The sequence below is a fragment of the Solanum lycopersicum genome, chromosome 1 (genome assembly GCF_036512215.1).
Source record: "Solanum lycopersicum chromosome 1, SLM_r2.1".
Classification (NCBI taxonomy): domain Eukaryota; kingdom Viridiplantae; phylum Streptophyta; class Magnoliopsida; order Solanales; family Solanaceae; genus Solanum; species Solanum lycopersicum.
In genome coordinates, this window is record NC_090800.1 from 389060 (window position 1) to 408803 (window position 19744).

General features: G+C 36.6%; 2 protein-coding genes across 6 annotated transcripts; one reads left to right on the top strand and one right to left on the bottom strand.

The window, feature by feature from the left end:
• Positions 1-355: 355 nt before the first annotated feature.
• Positions 356-13573, bottom strand: SOS1 (plasmalemma Na+/H+ antiporter). Its single transcript, NM_001247769.3, has 23 exons — positions 13210-13573; positions 12581-12631; positions 12325-12416; positions 11173-11250; positions 10940-11097; positions 10641-10742; positions 10449-10566; positions 9647-9699; positions 9503-9568; positions 9108-9152; positions 8436-8491; positions 7178-7362; positions 7019-7066; positions 6799-6906; positions 5780-6011; positions 5174-5476; positions 4196-4293; positions 3783-3914; positions 3481-3699; positions 3191-3397; positions 2321-2588; positions 1326-1630; positions 356-889 (listed from the first exon to the last, which is right to left on the bottom strand). Exons 1-23 carry the CDS (start codon positions 13406-13408, stop codon positions 557-559), a joined length of 3456 nt encoding a protein of 1151 aa, NP_001234698.2. The 5' UTR covers positions 13409-13573; the 3' UTR covers positions 356-556.
• Positions 13574-13907: 334 nt separating this feature from the next.
• Positions 13908-19729, top strand: LOC101263144 (protein KINASE OF THE OUTER CHLOROPLAST MEMBRANE 1). 5 transcript variants are annotated; one of them, XM_004228712.5, is made up of 6 exons: positions 14020-14145; positions 15648-15710; positions 16646-17025; positions 17649-17740; positions 18074-18547; positions 18660-19729. In XM_004228712.5, the coding sequence occupies exons 3-6, from the start codon at positions 16654-16656 to the stop codon at positions 19573-19575; spliced, it is 1854 nt and encodes a 617-aa protein (XP_004228760.1). In that variant the 5' UTR covers positions 14020-14145; positions 15648-15710; positions 16646-16653; the 3' UTR covers positions 19576-19729. The 5 variants fall into 5 exon arrangements, with proteins under 5 accessions (XP_010316572.1, XP_004228760.1, XP_069151537.1 ...); XM_010318270.4 differs by lacking the exon at positions 15648-15710 and having other exon boundaries at positions 13908-14145; XM_069295436.1 differs by lacking the exon at positions 15648-15710 and having other exon boundaries at positions 14135-14309.
• The last annotated feature ends 15 nt before the right edge of the window (positions 19730-19744 follow it).

Here is a 19744-nt window from a genome sequence, read left to right on the forward strand (position 1 = left end):
TAATAGGTAGTCCAAGTGTTGTCTAATAGTTCCCTTTATCAATATTATATTATTATTACTCTCCTACTTCTTAGTATGACATGTTGTTTTCATTGTTTGAGTGATCATATTTTTTGTTGTTTACTACTGCTCTTTTTCCACCTGACATCTTTACTACCGTATATAACACTATAATTCAACAAAACAAGACAATTATATACTTGAGAGTAGCTGTTCAGAAATTAGGAGATTACAGCTTTTAGTCACAATAAAAAGCTATCAATCTTATTAAACAGGATCAATAGAATGTTGGCTTTTTCTTCAGAGAAAGATTGTACATTATACATTTTGGACATCTATGTAGAAGAGCTTCTCTGGAAATAAAAATTTGAGACCATCATATATAAGTGAGTTCATAACTTCCTCAATACAAAGCAGCGCTTCTTTTTCGCAATACATTATTCAAATGAACTTGTTTTAGAACAATATATGCTACTTTATTCAAACATAAAACGATACATAAATCAATGTTCATAGTAGTATTCACATAATCACAGTGTGGAAAGGCTCAGTCTGCCTATGATGTTTTATCTTCCTCTGCGATCCATTGAGGAAAGCTTGGTCTTCCCGAATCAATTCTGATGAGGTGCTCATCCTCGCCACCAGAATCATCACTCGAGTACTCTCTTGTGTCACTTTCTTCAATTGGTGCGCTTGGAAGTTGTATACTCATATCTTTATTCTCTCCTTGCACTTGAGCCTTCTTTCGCAATGTGGTAGATCCTTCAGATCTAACAGAAACAAGTGTTTGTACACCATCTGATCGAACCTCTGGATATGACTGACTGTGAGAGGTTTTGGCTGCACTAATTCCAGGAAAACTTCTCGAACGACTTCTTGTGTCGCTTATCTAATAACCAAAAAAGAGCAAGTAAGCCAATATCGAAAACTGGTGATTTCAACTCGATGATGAATAAGACAAGAACGGGATAGATGTGAGTGAAGGGGTGGGTGGAGGAATGGGATAGATGTGAGTGAGTAGGAGAAATCATAATGACTAAACACATAAACAGACCCTTAAACTTGGCACGAGTTTTCATTTTAACACTTCCACTATAGATGAACATTTTATATTTATGTTATCAAAAATGTTGTCTATCAAACACAAACTCGTTAGCTCCAAAACCAAAAAGGTACAAGGACATGGCATGCTCCGTCAAACAGTAAATAGAATTCCGGCCTAATCGACACACTGTTTTGAGCAGTTGCTCTATTCCCCAAAGCCTAACATTTAAGTAAACTTTGTTATGGGCCAAAGAAATTGTGAAATAAATTTTCCTACTAACCATGCTTCCGAAGATGTTTAGCTGCATTGCGCGGGTAGACATATTGGTTTCCTGTTGACCAGTTCGTTCCACATCCTGTCTATGTTGCATAGCCTTATAAGTATTTTCTGGCCAGCTCATTAAACCACCAAGCTCTCTACTAAAAGACCTTGAGGGATGATCAATTGAGTGAGATAATAGCGAAGATGATCTTCTCTGGAGACCCCTGCCTGATAGAAATCCCGCAATATCAAACATAATCACCCTTGCCCTTGTCTCAACTTGATACTGAGAAGGTTGATGAGAAAAACTAGCAGCATGGACACCTAATATTGAACCAAAAAAATAAATAAATACAAATTAATCAGAATTATCTGAGATGAGGCTATAGATCAGAGAGGATTTATGCAAATAATCGAAGTTGCAAGTACTATCAATTTCTGAAGCAAAAAATATTAATTGAATATATGCCAACCTTAAGAGAGAATAAAATTGTCAGCATACCACAAATTTTTTTGTTTTTAACAGTCGTGTAAGTTTATAATCAAAGACCATATGGGAGGTAGTATAAACAGGTGTTGTCAAAGGCGCACTTAAGTCCTGAAGCGAGGCTCAAACATGTTAAGAGTGTTTTTCCTCGCTTAATGTGCGGTGTTAGTATCGTCATCAAGGTCTTTCCTGAAGAGGCAACGAGCATTTCCTGAAGAGGCAAGCAACACTGCACAATTGATATATCACTTCACCGTTATCTTTTTTCAGTTTCCTGTCCATATATTTGTTGTTTGTACTTACAATTATTAGTCTTGGTCTAAAATAAATATATTTGTATTCTTTCTCTTTTTGCACCCTTTTTCATGAAAGCTGGCGCTTTATTTGCACTTTAAGCGCCGATAGAATTTAGAGCTTTTTTGCGCTTCTCGCTTCTAATAACACTTAGTATAACCAATATTTCAGCTGTCCCCTAATTACAAAGAGTGGGATACTGAAATACTGCAGCTAAAGGGGTGAGAAGCAACCTGATGCTTCTGTGTTGTGGAAGCTTTGTTGTTCCAATGCCAAAGGCAGTAACGGTGCAGGAGCTGAAAGAAGCCCTTCATGTGAACCATGAGATTTAACAAATCCCTCCAACAGAAAACCAATGGAATGGTGAGGCAATTCAAAACTTTCCCCTCTTATGTATATGCTCATAGTTGACCTTTCTGCAACCAGAGTTCTCATATCTTGCATTTTTGTCGTTTCAAACATTTGAGGAAGCAAGACTTTGGCAAGCACAAGTGCACTTTCCTGCAGATAACAAGATATTTTGTGTGAGTCACTGCTTCAAAAAAACCTTATATTCTAGTTACTACCTCTATTCCATTTAATGTGGCACTCTTCCCTCAGATGGGATCTTTCTATATTGGGAAGCAGTTTAATTTTGTAGAGACAGAAATGCAAACAGCAGAAACAACAAAGCCTTGGAGTATCGTTGAAGACCATTCAAGGTGATATATTTTTCTTCTGATAGGTAAAGCAAAAAAGGCAACTTTTCTGAAACACTTTCACTCAATCGGAGCAATTCTAGACCTTAGTATAATTAAGTCCTTCCTTGCTGAGATGTACTTGAGTTCTTACTTTTCTTTTGTGTTAAAAGATAGCGGAGGAACCATGCAAAATATGGTGAGAAAGTTTTCTTTTTTTTAAAAAAAACTTGCAGTATGGTAAGAAAGTCAATGTTAGGGACCCAAAATCTCCTCTTGTGTCTTAACTCAGAATACTCTTTCAGTAGTTGAAGAACTCTGCTATTTCTCACTATACTGATAATGACGAGAAAGCTGTGTTAAGCATAGACATATGTATGTATGGAAGCCAAAAGAAAAGTTGAAAATGATAATCATTCAAAATACCTGCCAAAAGAAATCTTCTACAGCTGGATCAGATCTGAGAGCAGTAAGTATCCTCTCATTATCAACAGAAAAGCAGAGAGCCACGGAATCCGTTATAATGTCACAGATGTAAGGCTTTCCCACCAGCACTTCATATAAACCTAGAGTACTCCCATGTGAAAAAGTTGGATGCAGTAGATGAATATTACTTGTGCTCTTACTTGACCACTATCAAACACGATATCATATTGTCAGAAAGATGTTTTTGGCTAAAAAGTTATTATTGTAATAACCATTACATTACTAATTACCTTCACTACACCATTTGAAATAAGCCAAACTCTAGTTGCCTTTGATCCCTCTTCATAGAGGGTTGCACCACGTAACTTCATTATCTCCTTGGTTGAACCAATTAGTGTCTCACGCACCGTAGGGGGTAGAGCTCCCAACAAAGGATTGACACTAATCAAATCACGAATTTTCGGAAATTTAACCAGAGGTGGATTTCTTACAAGCCTTTTCAAATCAGTCTGCACAAAATACATCATGTATGAAATCAGATGTAAGACAAAAGCAATGAAATTGGACTAGCAGATAAGAATCAAATGCTCACCTGGACAGCATCGTGAAGATGTGCCATCTCTTTTTCCTCCAATATACCAATCTTCTCAAGATTATGGACATAATCAATCAAGTGATTCAACACCGCATAAGTAACTTGTCTGGTTTTCACAACTCGGAGAACCTGAGTATGTACTTTCTTTTATAACCAAATAAAATTACTCAAAAAGCAGACTGGATATTGTCAACACATAAAGTTCATTTATACGTTGCAGAAACCAGACAGCTGTATTCTTGATTTCAAAATATAATGACCATGATTCAAGCATGCAGAAAGCTGGCAAAAAAATGCAGGTAGCATAAATTTCTTGTACTACCAGGCTGCACCCTCTAGTATTTTTATTCAACATGTTTCAGTCTAGCAGGAAATATTGAGCTCATTGAGAGAGATTTGTCTTTGTATACCTGAGGAAATGAGACACGGACTTCTTCCAGAAACTTCCGTGCATCCTCTCCTTCTTCCTCGCTTTCCTTGATAACAAGGGAAGCAATTTCACTCTCACCTGAAATCATCATTGCCTGCATAAGAAACTTCCAACTCCAATACATATCATTCTTTTTCTTTATTTTTTCTCTCCTGTAAGGATTTCACTGCTGAGAAAGCTTCCTCATAAAGAGAATAAAAACAAAAAAGCCACAAAAGTGGTGCTAAAGTTGAGGCATTCATTAGGTAGCATAAGAAAAGGTTCTTGGTAAAATATTTTCCTTTTCTCCCTTCTCTTGGGAAGAGAACACATAAGAGAAAAAAATGTAATAATAGTAGCTTTTTAGCCCAATGTGCAACCTTTATCAGTCATTACTACCAACAGCATAAAGATAAACACAAGGATACCACCTGATGGAAGCTTTTTCACTCCTATCACGCCAGATATCTATAGTTTTCAACATTTCTTAGTACTATCTTCACCTTATGCCTTATAGACCATCACGCACCTTAAAATATAGAAGAATGCGTCACTTGAATGCAATAGTTCAACTTCAACACAATTGTAGGAAGTCACAATCTAAAGAAGTCAATCCTCAGATTATTGTTTATCGAGCAAACTGAACAATTGAGAAATTTCATATCAAAGACCTAATCAGTAGTCTTCATCAACAAAAAAAGGTTAGGAAAACCACCATAAGAATTGACGTCGTTAAACTATTCAAGCTGACTATCTAATCTTTAAATGCAAAAAGACTTTTTGGCCAATGGAAAAGGCTTTGTTATGTTCAGCTAAAATGTCTCAGCATTCAACCTTCGCCACTGATAATTTGTAGGCAGAAAGAAATGGTCCAACCAAAGATGAGCAGGGGAAGTCAAACATAATCGAAAAGAATCATAACACGCTGGAAAGGATGTGCCAAAAAGATGCTATATAGAAATCATTACTAGTTACTTACCGATAAATTCATTTAGTTGCTGTCGGGCAGTTCTATGCGCCCGGAGAAATCCAGCACAGATATAGCATGCAGACTCTAACCTCTCAACAGTGAAATATGTAACAAGCTTCCGGTGGACAAAACTTGTTTGAAGAAACTTGTAATAATTTGGGATATTAACATAAGATTTTAAACCCTTCCAATCACATAAGGGCTCATGCGATACTACGTCATTTGCTTCCTCCACAGATTGCATTAGAAGATTCGCTATAGTTTGTGGGATCCTGCCCTCATTGAGCATTTCCCAGTATGCTGCTTGAACACCTGGAAACATAATTTCACTTTTAACAATCAAATTTGAATATCATGATCAATGGAAGAGCAAGAATTTTCACTAGGATAGACAAAATATAAGGTTTTCTACTGTACAGATGAACACTGCATAGAGTCACCTATGAGTGACGCTCTACTCCATATACACTGTACTGATGGAAGGTAATTTGGTGTGTTAGTGGTCATATGATCGATTGCATAAGTGAAACAGCAATTATTGAGGAAAATGACCTAGAAGTTACAGAACAGATCACAAACAAGATGAACTATAAATTGAGAATGTAATGTTCTCACCATTTAGCAGGCGGATCCGAATATCTTCTAAATGCATATGGTCCACATTATCATCATTTCCAGATGAGGTATGAGGATGCACTGGTTCACCCTCCACATCATTTAGGCTAGTAATATATCTTTTAACAGTTGGCCAGTCAGCAGGTCCTAGTTCCTCATCATCTCCAAGATCACCAAATGCTTCCAGAGCTTTATTCAACATCTCATATTTTGTGTAGTTCAATATGCGCTTCTGCAATGAGATGAACTATGTTATTTATAGAATCTATTGAAGAAGATTTAAAATATAAAGCTACAAATAACAGGACTTTACTTGCTTATCTAAGCATCTACTGTTCAACACGAAAGGTTAGTGTTTCATTTAAAAAAGTAATTGACTAATTGAACTACTTACTTTAGTTATCCAAGTGATACCATCTCTCTTTTAATTCATTATGCCCCCCCTCCCTGTTTTCCAAGCATATAGATTTCCTTATCATGTCAGAGGCAGAGGTCTTCCATCTCATCCTGCCATCATAGGATTTGGTCTTTGAACAGTTCTGAAATGTGAAGGTAATATCCTTTTCTTTTTATGATAAGGAGGTAAAGTGATTTCTTTTCATATTTTTGCTTAAATTCAATATCATGTAGTGTTTTTTTAGGTCAGTTAGAGAAAAGCAGTCGGTCCATAAAAGATACAAATTCTGCTATGCAGGGCATATTCCAATTTCCGAGGAGCTGACAAATTTGATTGCCATCAACGGCAAACCACATAAAGAAACAGTTCAGGCAGCAAACATGGTTAACTGATGATAGATGAGCTAGCATAAATGGGGTTAGATGAATAGTTATTTATTCCATTTGTCACCCATTTTACGTAGTTGAAAAATGGGTTGGATATAAAAACGTCTTCCTAGACCACCCATTTACTCCATTAACATCCCTTAAAGAAATCGAAAACCATTGGGGAAAAAAAACCATTTTTCCACCTCTAAAGCTCCAACAAGGACAAAATAGTACCACGTCGAAATCAACTCTACCTTTGCTGCTGATAGCTTATCCATTCCCAGATAATGTAAAGCAAACTGTGTGGTTGAACCGTTGATGATGAGCGTCAAAAATACAACCCCACCAGTCAAGAAAACAAACTGCAACAGAAGAAGGCCTGTATGACTAGAAAGGTACAGCTAAAAGATAATTAAGTATAGAAAACTTCAAACTTGTTGCATTTCCCACTAACACTTCTTTTCTTCTACTTACCAGAGTTCCAGTATCAGAACTGATGTATTGGGAGCCATCACTGGAACGCTGAAAACAGCCAGGAAGGAATAGTGTCATAAACAAAGGCACACTTAGGTAAGAATTTTTTGCAGAATGAATGAGAGGGCTTGGAGAGATCAAGCACCCGCACATAGTTACCTTGACTGACAATGAAAGGGACAACGCTACAGCACCTCGAAGGCCACCCCAGACAAGAATAAAAGCCTCTTTCAAGTCCAAACCATAGCCAAAGTATCGTAAAAATGGATACAATACACCAACTACAACGGCCCGTGAGACAAGGATAAGCACATAAAGAAGGATGAGGTAGCCCCACGAATTATCTGAAATACATTAAAAAGCATTTAGCAGAGATGTAGTTTAACTAGAATGGAAGTTGAACTGAGTGTAGAAGACTATCATTTGAAATAGAACAGAAACTAGCCGTCCCCACATACATATAAACAATCATAATACTCGTGTAAATAGAGAGGCCAAAAGAGAAAGGCACAAACTACAAAAATTGGGCAAAGTAAAAAATATAAAATCCAATCATGGCGCTTTTTTTTTCTGGCTGGATATTGTGTTTTAGCAGGAAGTAATTTGGTGTTTTGGAAGAGCAGAAACAGAATGTGGTTGCTCAATCTAGTGCAGTAGCATAAGATCAAGCAATGATTATAGCAACTTGTAGCTAGTTTGGATAATACAATTGCTTACAGAATTGCAATTTGGAGAAATTGTTCAGATGGAACTTGGAACTTGTGTGTGATAATCCAGCGACCCTTCATATTGCATCACATCTACTGTTCTATGAAATGACTAAACACATAGATATTGATTATCACTTCATCAGAGAATAGATACTATCAGGAGATATTGTTAACAAATTTGTGAAATCAAATGATCAGCTTGCAAATATTTTCACAAAGCCACTCACTGGTCTTCGCATTAGTCACATCTGTTATATGTTTGGTACATGCGACTGATATGCACTGGCTTGAGGGGAAGTACAGATGGTTAGTGTATATATTAGACTTTGTGTCCCATACTGAAAATCTGTATTATACACTATATGTGAAGTATGGATAAAGATAAGGCTCAATGTAAAACAATTATTTACACACATTCACATAAACTCTTTCCCGTGTCATATTTCTCACAAGTAGCACCAACAGCTCCTTCACTTATTTAATGTCCGCTAACTCTTAGTCGGAAGACACTTCAAGTAGTATATGAGATCTGTTAAAGGCCATCAGTACCAAATTCATTTTGATAAATATCACTTGCAGGCAAAATCTACAGAAAATAAATAGATATTACACGTAACACAAGAAAGAACATAAATAGGGTTTGGCTGTAGTAAGATAAGATGTTACTTCTGTCTTCATAAGACAAATGTCAATTACAGCAGAAGTACCATAGATTTTGAAAATATTGTCACCAGCAAGAATTCCTTCAGCTATAACGACTCCACTGCAGAAAAGATAACCAAAATGAGCAATTAGGTTTTCTGTTTCACAGGATAAAGTTTAAGAACAAGAATTAGTACTACTCCGATGAAAACTATAGTCAACTGGGTTTTTGATGTAAACAAGCGCCTAAAATAACTTCCACTAAAGCTTAATCCTCCTTAATAGTACTAATTTTTCGAAAGGTCAAGGATGAAAGTCCTGAAACAGCGGAACCAAGGGAGTGCCTCCCCAGTGCAACACAAAATCAGTTGTACACAAGTACACCAAAAAGTTGCCCACACACCAAATGCCCAGCCCTGGGCTTGAGGTTGGGTGTTGAAGAATGAAAAAAGACCCACATTGGTGGTTAATGAAATGGGTGGTTCCTTTAAAGGCTTAGGCGATCATCCTCCCTTTGAGCTAGCTTTTGGGTGTGAGTTAGGGCCAAGACCTAATTTTACAATAATTGTTTATCTAATCAAAGACTTAAAATGAAGTAACATTTGGCGCTGGCAGCCTAAATTCTCCTAAACAACATAGCCATCAAAAGACCTCCAAAAGTATAAATGCTAACAACTATTATTAATAACGACTAAATCAACAGAGTTGATAAAAGAAAAGCTAAATACAATACTTACCTTAAAATAAAAATTAATGTATTTGCAATGTAGGAAACCATTTCCCTGAAACAAAATGAGATTTGTATTAAAATCCAAAATCAAAAGCTGTTGCACACATACATAAAAGAACATATCATGCTATCATCTTACAGATGTTCAATCATGCAGGTAGTGATGTCAGAAGGTAAGACATAAATCTTACCAGATATATAATGCAATGTTGTAGATAATGTTACCCAATTCCAGATTAGATATTCAAAATGGTATTGCACAAAAATTTTCTGGAGTAATGAAGTGCTCAACACAAAACAAGATGAGAAGAATATAAGTGTATCATAAGGTCTACTGCCAGAATGCAAGTCTTTTTATCTGTTGTTCAATTACAATGTTGTAAGAAGATTAGTAAAATTTACCAGAAGTGATGCAAGCTTTGATGACTCTCGCCCTTGAAAGCAGTTTTAGCTACAGCTGAGTAGAACCTGTTAGTGCATGGCATATCAAAATAAGTTGTTCTCTAGCTGTAGAAAGAGTATCAAAAGATCAACACTAACACTTACATCCCTAAAGTCATCACAGTCAAGACACCAGAGACATCAGCCCCTTGTTGTGCCTGTTTCATTGTAAAAGCAGTCATTAGACTTTGTTTTCTTCCTTTTTCTCCCACATGATTAGAATGCACAGTTGAGAAATTGCAAAAACTCAAACTGGACTTGCACCTGGCTAAGTAAAATTGATATAATTAACTTTGTAACCGCTATTTTATTTCTGCTATTAATATAATATTTGGCATTTAAATTACATGTTCAGTTAAGTTGTGTAACATATATTGCAACAACAACATCTATCCTTCCATCCTAAGCTAATTGGCACCAACTATATGAATCCCCACTATGCATTTTGCTCCATTTCGACCCATTTTCTTCTAATTCTCAATAACTTCACAAACAAGGATGCATAATTTCTTTGCAGCAAGAATTATCATGCCAGATACATTTTCAGAGAAAGCCATTTCTTGGAATCCACTTTAGTTATTTTTGTTTAATTTCCCGATAATTTTGATGTACTTATTTTTCCTTGTCTATTTCCTTCACAAAGATGGTCACATATGATTATGAATTTAATAGTCATACAGCTTTCGAGGATGTGGTTAAGTCACACATTGATTGAACGAATGGGATGCAATTTCCATATATGGTCTTGTAGAGTCCTCCTCTCATGTACTAACTTTCGGGGTTGAGTTAGACCCAATATCCATTTCTATTAAATTCAAATAGTAGATAGCAGATAAGGTTCCCCATCCCAATACAAATAAAATGCAGACAAAGCTTTTTAAGCATGCAAGATTGGAAGGGTACATACTGTGAAGTAAGCAACATAGCTCACAGCAAGTGTCAGGCTGATCTCAATCACCGTGTCATTGAAAATGAATCCCAGCCATAAAACAGAAGCTATTCCAAAAGCAATTCCAAAGCCAACTCTGGACAACAGAAACAGAACTTACAGCCAACTTTCCACTGGAAGATAACCAATATAAAATGCAAATATACATACGCCCCAAGGGAAACTTGTACTAGAAATTTGATGACAGCTCCCCAGTTAAAGGTCCAACCAGTTACCATCCTTAAAAGTAGCTGATAGACAACAATTGCCGTCCTGAAGGGAAAAGAGAGGTTATGACGATGATAATTATGCAAAATATTATTGGAAAAACTTTCAAAGTTAAAGGGAAGGAAATAGGATACAGTTCTTGAAATTCAACTTATCCTCTCTCCTACCTCTATGGACATTACAGAAATTCCCACCTCTTCACATAAGCAACATACAACATATTTCTACTAGGAGGAAATTACCCATCATTCATCAAGGACTCTCCTTCAATTATGGTACCCAATTTCTTGCTGGCACCAAGCTCCTTCAGAAGGGCCACAACAGCCACAGGATCAGTAGCGCTTAGAAGTCCACCAAGCAACAATGATGTTGACCAGCTCCAGTTATAAGGAAAAGCAATCTACATTTGTCACTAATTTCAGATGCCTCCGTCGAAGAAGCTATCTAACACTTTGAAAATCCAAATTCAGTTTACCTTGAGAGCAGCTCCAAGAAAAAAGGTGGAAATAAGCACGCCAGGCCCAGCAAGTAAAAGCATCTGTACTGCACACCTCTGCATTAGGAGAAATAACTGGTTTAGTTAACTAATAGAGGGAAAATCCAGCTTGACAAATTCAATGAATCATAGGATGTAAAAACAGAAAGATACTGTTGCAGAAGGTAAATTGTGTAAAGCCAAATGTCATAATATAATTAGTGACTGGGAGCTCCTTCTGCTAGTGTTCTAACTCAGCCACCTCTTCTTCTGGAGTTTGCTTATAGACTTACATAACGGAGCTTTTGGAAGAACTCTTTTTTTTTTTTGTTACAGCATCCAGCTAAGGCTACGGAGGAAAATACAGTTTTGTGACAAGATGCATGGTTAGGCACAACCCCCCTATGAGATGAACTTCAAGATTTGTTGCACCTGATGCAGAATACTGGAGATACAGAAGCTCAATGCATGATCAGAAATTGATGGGAAGAAAAGCTTAGAAGAATTCTAACAGATTGACGGACGGGCAGCATCACGGAATCAATAGAGAAGCTGGACAAGTACAGTCATTTATCTAATAAACCAGATTACTTGTGCTGGAAAGTAGGTGAAAAGGGGGCTTTCACAATCAAATCTTGTTATCTGTCCTTAGTTTCGTCAGGGGAGAGACAGAATGGTTAGTTTCATCAGGGTAGAGCCAGAATGGTTTCTCATGGAAGCACCTATGGAAGATCAACACACCATTAAAAGCAGGCTTCATATGAGCAACTTTATACAGTGGCTGTCTCACACAAGCCAACCTCCAGAAAAAAGAAATCATCCTATAAATCTTCTTTGCACGAGCTTCTATAAGCCCCAAAACAGACTCCAGTTACATGTGTGAAGCATCGTGGCACTTCAAATCAAACAAGTGAGGAAGCCATAATCTTCACGTAATAGATGCTACTTGTGTGCAGTGAATCTGAAGACATAGACCAAATCTCTTCCTATGAATGAAACAAATAATGCAAGCAAGAAGGTAGACGTTGAAAGTGCACGAGCATAACAACATACAAATGTACATACATGGAAGAGAAAAATCCTCACTTGGAGCTCTCCATAGTATCAGCATTCTACGAGTAATAGAAAAGAGGAAGGCTAGTGATGATGTACCTTTATCTGGTGAATTTCCATTGAGAAAGCACTCTCGAAAAGAAGAGCAGGAAGGAAAACCGCCAATAAAAGATCAGGATCAATGTTTGCCCCTGTGCAGATACCAAATATGGTTACCACGAACAGACATTTGAGAGCAGAGCAACTGACTGGTGGTATACTGGGTGAACGGAGTTTCTAGTTGATATTGGAGAGAGGGAAACTTGATTTGAACTTAATGGATACTTAATGAAGAAAGATAAACAATTGAACTTACAGATACGGATACCATCGCCAATTCTTCCCAACCCATGATGTGTTCCATACTCTGCGGGTTAATTTATTATGTATATATCAATATCAGCATTCAAATACATCATGTGAGAGACTGATTAGTAGTTCAACCAACTCTAAAATGTAAGTTTTTTTTACTTCACAGGTTTGTTGGCACCTAAAGCAAAGGTGCATAATTTTATATGTTAGACAGATCAATAAGATAAGTGTCATTTCCATCTCGAGCTGGTAGCATAATAGCATTTGGCCATAGATTTTGGGAGTAAATTTTTGAATCTCCAGATATCTATTTGACCATGCACTTGATCAGATTTTGATCTTCAAATAGTTTCCAGTTCCCAAAAACTATGTCCAACCAGTGTTTAGATTTTTTGTCATAAAACTTCAATTATTTTTTCCCCAAAAATAACTTCAAGTTCCAAAAACCACAACTTCAAAAACTCAAAAATTTCAAGTTAAGTAAGACTGGTGAGCTTAAAGGGTGTAGAAAAACTAAATCTTTACTAATATTTGTAAAGAAACTCAATCAAGAGCACCATTCTATACAAGCACAAGCACAGTACTAATATTATAATAACAGAGAGAGAGAAAAAAAAATAAAAGTTGACAAACCTAAAGCCCCAAGTCCAATACCAAGAACAAGCAAAGCAACAGAGTAAGGTACTCTAGTACCCCTCAACAAATGTCTACAACCGATTCCCAATAACAAACTGATTCCAACAAATATGACAGCATTTGTAGGATCTGAACTTTCAGCTGAAATTGATTCTTCTACTATTCTAAACGGCCTCGTTTCTACTAACAACTCCATTATTTGCTTCAACAAACAATAATTCAATGGATTTTGAAAGGTTGACTATGAATCTAAAAATAACATCAAACTATTGCCATCATCCTAGTGTACTATGATTCCTTCAATTTTTGTAATGATTACAAATTATTGGACAAAAAAGGTGAGATGGGGGAAAAGTCGACTAATTTTTTATGTAATATAAAAAGTAGATTGATATAATAACGTGTAATTGTGTTGTTTGCTCTTCTTATTCCCCTTCAAAAATTGATTTAAGTACAAATTTGATAGTAAACTTTTTTTCATAAAGTTTTTGATTTTGTTGTTGTAGTGATAATAACATAATTCAAAAGTTAGTAAAATTTAATTTTTTCGATAAAAATAAAGTTATGGGTCATAGTTATAATAAGTAATAAAATAAAATAAAAAATAATATTAATTAGATTTTGTTTATGAGGACATAGACATTTCTAAAAAAAAAGAGACATTTTTAATATAATACTTTAGCTCCAAATCTCTTATCCTATCTATTTTAATTACTATGATTATTTTCATTTTTTAGTTAAAAATAAAAATATACATTTGTTAAGAAATTAAATTATATCATACTAAATAAAAAAATAATCCGTCCCCATAGTGACAGCACCGCCTTTGTTTGCTTCCTCTGTGTTGCAATCCAGTTTGCCACTCCTTAACGCACTCTATGATAACTCCGTTCACGTTTCTCAAAGCTAATTTTTTTTAATTAACCAATTCAAGTAAGCATTTTTATTCTTTCCCTAGTAATTTGGTACTATTTCTGACATGGGTTCTTGATAATTTGATGATATAGCAGCTTTTCTTTATTGGGTATTTGGATTCTTGATTTCCCAATTGTTGATTCATGTGAAAGAATAGTTTTTTATTTGTTCAATTTTTGCCTGTGAGTGTTTTTTTTAGCTGTGGTCTGTGATTGAAATGAAAAAAAGGTCAACTTTAATAAACACTAATTAGTAGATTTTGCAGTGCTATGTGATGGGTGGGGGTTTGATTCTTGATTATCTAATTGTTGATTCTTGTGGAAGAATGATGTTTGTTTTTCAATCTTTGCTGAAAGTGTTTTAGCTGTGTTTGGAATTTAATAAAGGGGGAAACTTTAAACAAACACTAGTTAGTATTTATTCTATGTTAGCTCGGACTCTTTGAAAATGTTGTCGGGTGCATGTTGGATTCTTGATAAGTAGTGCGTTTTTGGAGGATCCGACATGGGCGTGACAATTTTTGGAGAGTGTGGGCAACTTGCTAAGGTTTATGTATATAGTTTGCTGATTTGGCAGTGCTATATGATGGGTGGGTTTGATTCTTGTGAAAGAATGGAGTTTTTTTTGTGAATTTTTGCTAAAAGTATTTTAGCTGTGTTTGAAACTAAAAAGGTAAGCTTTGAACAAACAGTAGTTAGTATTTATGCTAAGGCTTATGTATAATTTACTGATTTGGCAGTGTTATATCTATAAAAATTATCTAAATGTTGATTCTTGTGGAAGACCCCTTCTCCCCCAAGGTGTACTAATATCTGTTGCTGCACTTGTTTTTAAACATTTTCTACTTTTTTGTCTCTTTTTCTTTGCATCAACTAATTTCTTTTGAGTCGAGGGTCTATCGGAAACAACCTCTCCACCCTTCAAAGGTAGAGGTAAGGTCGTGTACATCCTACCCTCTCCAGGCCACACTTCTAATACACTGAGTATATTGTTGTTGTTGATTCTTGTGAAAGAATGCGTGATTCAAGTGGAGGAGGAGGAGGGGAGTCAGTTCAATTCTACATGCCTTTTATAATTAACATAATGGTAACTGATATGGAAGTGTTAAGCTATACTAGTCAAATATTAAATAGATGACTCACCAGGGAATGCATTGGGTAGCCATTTAAGGAGTAAGGGAGGCAGAAATCATCCACTAGTTTGTGTAATTGACATGGCAACTGACCACCTCTGGGCTCCTCACTAGGGGATTTTGATTGGTGGCGGGGTAGAGAAGGATGTCTTTGGGGAAATCTATCAAGTGAAAGAGGTCGAACTAGACTTCAGGAAAGCATTAGGTGTGATTTAATTTTTTGGTTGTTTTGTAGCTCTCGTGAGAAGGTCTACGTGCTCTTTAGATGGGTAAGATTTTCATAGGGGACATGTTTGGTAGTTCAACTGTTATCCTCCTTCTATCTCAACTAATCTTTGCTTCCTGATATATCTTCATTTGTTAATGGGGTTTCTATTTATCACTGTAGGATCCCCACAACAAATCACATGGGTGTCTTTTATCGTACCATACCCCTCACATAATAGAGACTGTGAGTTCTCTTTACTAATTCATGGAATAGTATCCTATTTAGTTTAGAGACTTAGTTACTAGACTAGTGTATCTGGGTAATGTGTTGAGGGCATCTACATATAAACTTTTTATTCTCCTTTCCTGTGCATCGTCTTCTAGTCAGTTTACTTTAGCAAGCATGGACAACTACTTTGTCAAAAACCTATAAGAAAGGTTTTGAGAAACTAATGTTGTCTGCAGTCCTGGACCCACAAACTAGATTAATGTGCATGGCTTCCATTATACCAGTGAAAGAATGGAAATGTTTTGGGATCTGATCTCCAAAATGACTTCCTCCGTATAACCTGTTCAGGGACGCTATGTAGGCATCAAAAGATGATGGGCGTTCTGAACTTAGAACTTTCAAATTATATATGGTTTATGGAAGAAATATGCCACTACTAGATCTCTTTATTTTATCCGTAGAGCCTAAATCTAGTCTTAAATTGAAACTACTGACTATTTTACTGCTGAAATTATCTGTAAAAGCTTAAAGCTTTCTAGTCACATCAAGATTCTTTTTGATGTTCCTTCAATCTGATATATTTAGATGAGTCAATTACAAAAACAACAGGATCCCATATTTTTTATGAACTTAGAACTTTATTGCTTATAAAAGGTAATGAACAGAATGTCCTACATCGTTGATTCAATGGATAAAGCTTGGCCAATCCTCCTCGCTTTGAGCTAACTTTTGGGGTTGAGTTAGGCCCAAGAACCGTTTCTTCACAAAAAGAGTGTCATAGGTTAAACTGTTCTTCCTAAAAGAAACATTATTTCCATTGTGTTAGAAATGTTGCTTGAGGGATTGAACAATTCAGTTTTATTTACTGGTGGAAGTTCCTGTAACATGCAATGCAAGTTGTGGGTGTTGATCTCATGCTCTTTTTTGTTTTTTGTTCTTTGCCTTCATAGCTGAGAAAATGGCTAAAGATATGAAAGGATCTCCTTTGGCAGCCTCTTTCGATTATGAGCTTTATGAAGGAGATCCTGATCATCTTAGAACTGTTGTTGCTGCACCTGCCCCAGCCGGTCCGTACATTGATCCTGCTTCAATCAAACTTAAACATAGGATCGGACGTGGATACTTTGGTGATGTTTGGTCAGCCACACATCATCAATCAGCTACTGAGTACGATGAGCATCATGAAGTAGCTGTAAAAAGGTTACATCCTATAAATGAGGATCAGGTAAAGGCTTTCTTAAGTAAGTTCGAGGATTTATGGGTGAAGTTGAAGTCTAAACAAATCCAAGGTGTTTGTTGGCTGCATGGTATCACTGTAATATCTGGAAAGGTGAAATTCTGTCTGCATTATTTTGCTTAGCTCTATAGGGGCCTTACAATTTGTTTATTGTTCTTGAAGAAAATGACAAAAATGGTCCTTTATTATTTAGGGTAAGTTTAAAATTGTCCCTTAAGCATGCACAGAACATTTTTTGTCCTTCAAATTTGCCAAAAGTTAACACTGGTAGTCTCTGTCAGATATTTAACAATTTATATTCGCTATATTTGATGGAAATAGTGCAAAACAAGATTTTGCAATAAACATTAAGAAAGTCCTATCAAATCCTAAAATATGTAACTTTAGAAATTGCACTAGACACTAAAAATATAAAATTTTAGCCGAAGTTACTTTTATAAAAGTTGCATCAGATTCTTAAAATGAACAATAAATAGCATAGACTACAAAATTGTACCTCTAAATGCGAGTCCCGCTAATTTCCTTTTTTTCCGTAGTTCCCTTCAAATCTATCAGACAAGAGTTTGGTAAATATTTGACGGAGACCAAAACTGTTGATCTTTGGCAGCAGACTTGAAGGACTAAAACCCTTAGTGCATAATCTAACCTTAAATATAAGGGACCCTTTTTTCATTTTCTCATTGTTCTTACTTGCTGAATAATGTTTCTGTGGATAGATCTGTATAGTTATGAGATCCTATGAGGGGTCAGTTGGTGATAAAATGGCTCGTCTGAAAAGAGGGAAGCTCCAGTTACCTGATGTGCTTAGGTAATAAACATATACTTCCTCTGTTTCAGTTTGCTTGTTTGATTCTTACTTGACATGGAATTTAAGAAAGTGAAAGAGACTTTTGAATCTTGTGGTCTTAAACCAAAGATATGTAGAATGTACCAAAATGTCCTTTAATCTTTGCAGTCTTAAACATATGTTGGAAGTAGAATTAAAGAGTTGTCAAAAGAGAAAAGGGACATTCTTTTTGAACGGGCAAAAAAGGAAAGTAAGGGAAACAAATTGAAACAGAGGGAGTATTATTATCAGCAAGCTAAAAGTTCTCATTATGAAATTGGCACTTGTTAATACAGAATGCTCATGTCTTAACAGATATGGTATTGAATTGGGTAAAGTAATACAAGAATTGCATTCAATGAATGTCCTGGTTCTGAACCTTAAGCCAACTAATTTTCTTCTGAACGAACATGATGAAGTGTTCCTCGGAGACTTTGGTATACCGTATCTTCTCCTTGGAGTTCAACCGCCTGATTCAGATTTAGCACTAAGGCGTGGGACTCCGAATTACATGGCTCCGGAACAGTGGGAACCTGAGGTTAGAGGCCCAATAACTTGTGAGACTGATGCTTGGGGATTTGGATGCAGCGTTATCGAGATGTTGACTGGTGTTCAGCCCTGGTTCGGTAAATCAGTCTATGATATCTACCGTTTGGTGGTGATAAACCAAGAAAAGCCACAACTTCCTGGTGGCCTCCCCACTGCTATTGAGAATGTTCTCAATGGCTGTTTTGAGTATGATCTCCGCAATCGACCTCTGATGGTGGACATTTTGCAAGCATTTGAAAGGTTTTCTCTCTCCCCACCCCCACCCCTCTCTCTCTCTATATATATGTGTGTGTGTGTGTGTGTGTGTGTCTTCGCGGTAAAGTTCTCATCAATTTTATTGCACCTTTGGCAGCTCAAAGAATGCTGTTTATAGTGAAGGAGAGGGGAGCGACATAGGAGGAACTCTGTCTGAGAAAAGCAAAACCTGTGGCTTTACCACATGGTTCCTTTCAAAAGATCATCTTCAAGTGGGAGATACTATTCGCTCCAGAAAAATGTTCAACTCCAGAAATTCTCAAGATTTGGCTGTGTTGGAAGGAAGTGTTGTTGGTCTCGAGAAAGATACTGATCGAGATGGATTTGTTCTGGTACGAGTCCCCAATTTACGGAGCCCTCTTCGGGTAAATGCATCAACCATAGAGAGGGTTACATGTGGTTTGGCAACTGGGGATTGGGTGCGCTTGGTCAATGAAAGTAAGAATCACTTCTCTGTGGGCATCTTACACTCGGTGCAGCGTGATGGAAGCATCAGTGTTGGTATTTTAGGCTTAGAAACATTATGGACAGGACATTCTTCTGAAGTCGAAAAAGTTGACCCATATTTCTTGGGACAATTCGTGCAATTGAAATCAAATGTTGAAACTCCCAGGTTTGAATGGCCTAAGAAATGGGGAGGAGGATGGGCTACTGGTAGAATATCACAGATACTTCCAAATGGTTGTCTTGTCGTTCAATTTCCAGGAAGGTTGGTATTTGGTGATGAACCTAATACTTTCTTAGCTGATCCAGATGAGGTGATGGAAGTATCATTTGATACATGTCCTGGCATTATCAAGAAGTATCAGCACCTCGAGGACTTTCACTGGTGTATTCGACCACTTTCTATTGCGTTTAGCCTACTTACAGCAGCAAAGCTTGGTGTATCTGTAGGAAAATGCATTAATGCGAAGCTGAAGAAGGATCATGATCATCGTACTAAGGATGGTGAGGTTGGTGGCAAGCCGGCCTGGCTTCGACCAAATATCCTGTTTAAGGAAGGTGCTAGGTAATCTCTACTTGTTGGTAAAAAAAAAAAAAGAGTAAATTTCGTAGCAGTGGCACAAAACTTTGCATCACAGTATGTTGTAAACTTGACATTATGCTGAATTTGTGATATGTATGTACATATTTTCTTAATACAAAGCTCTGCAGGTATCAGAAATATATATAGTCTCTCAA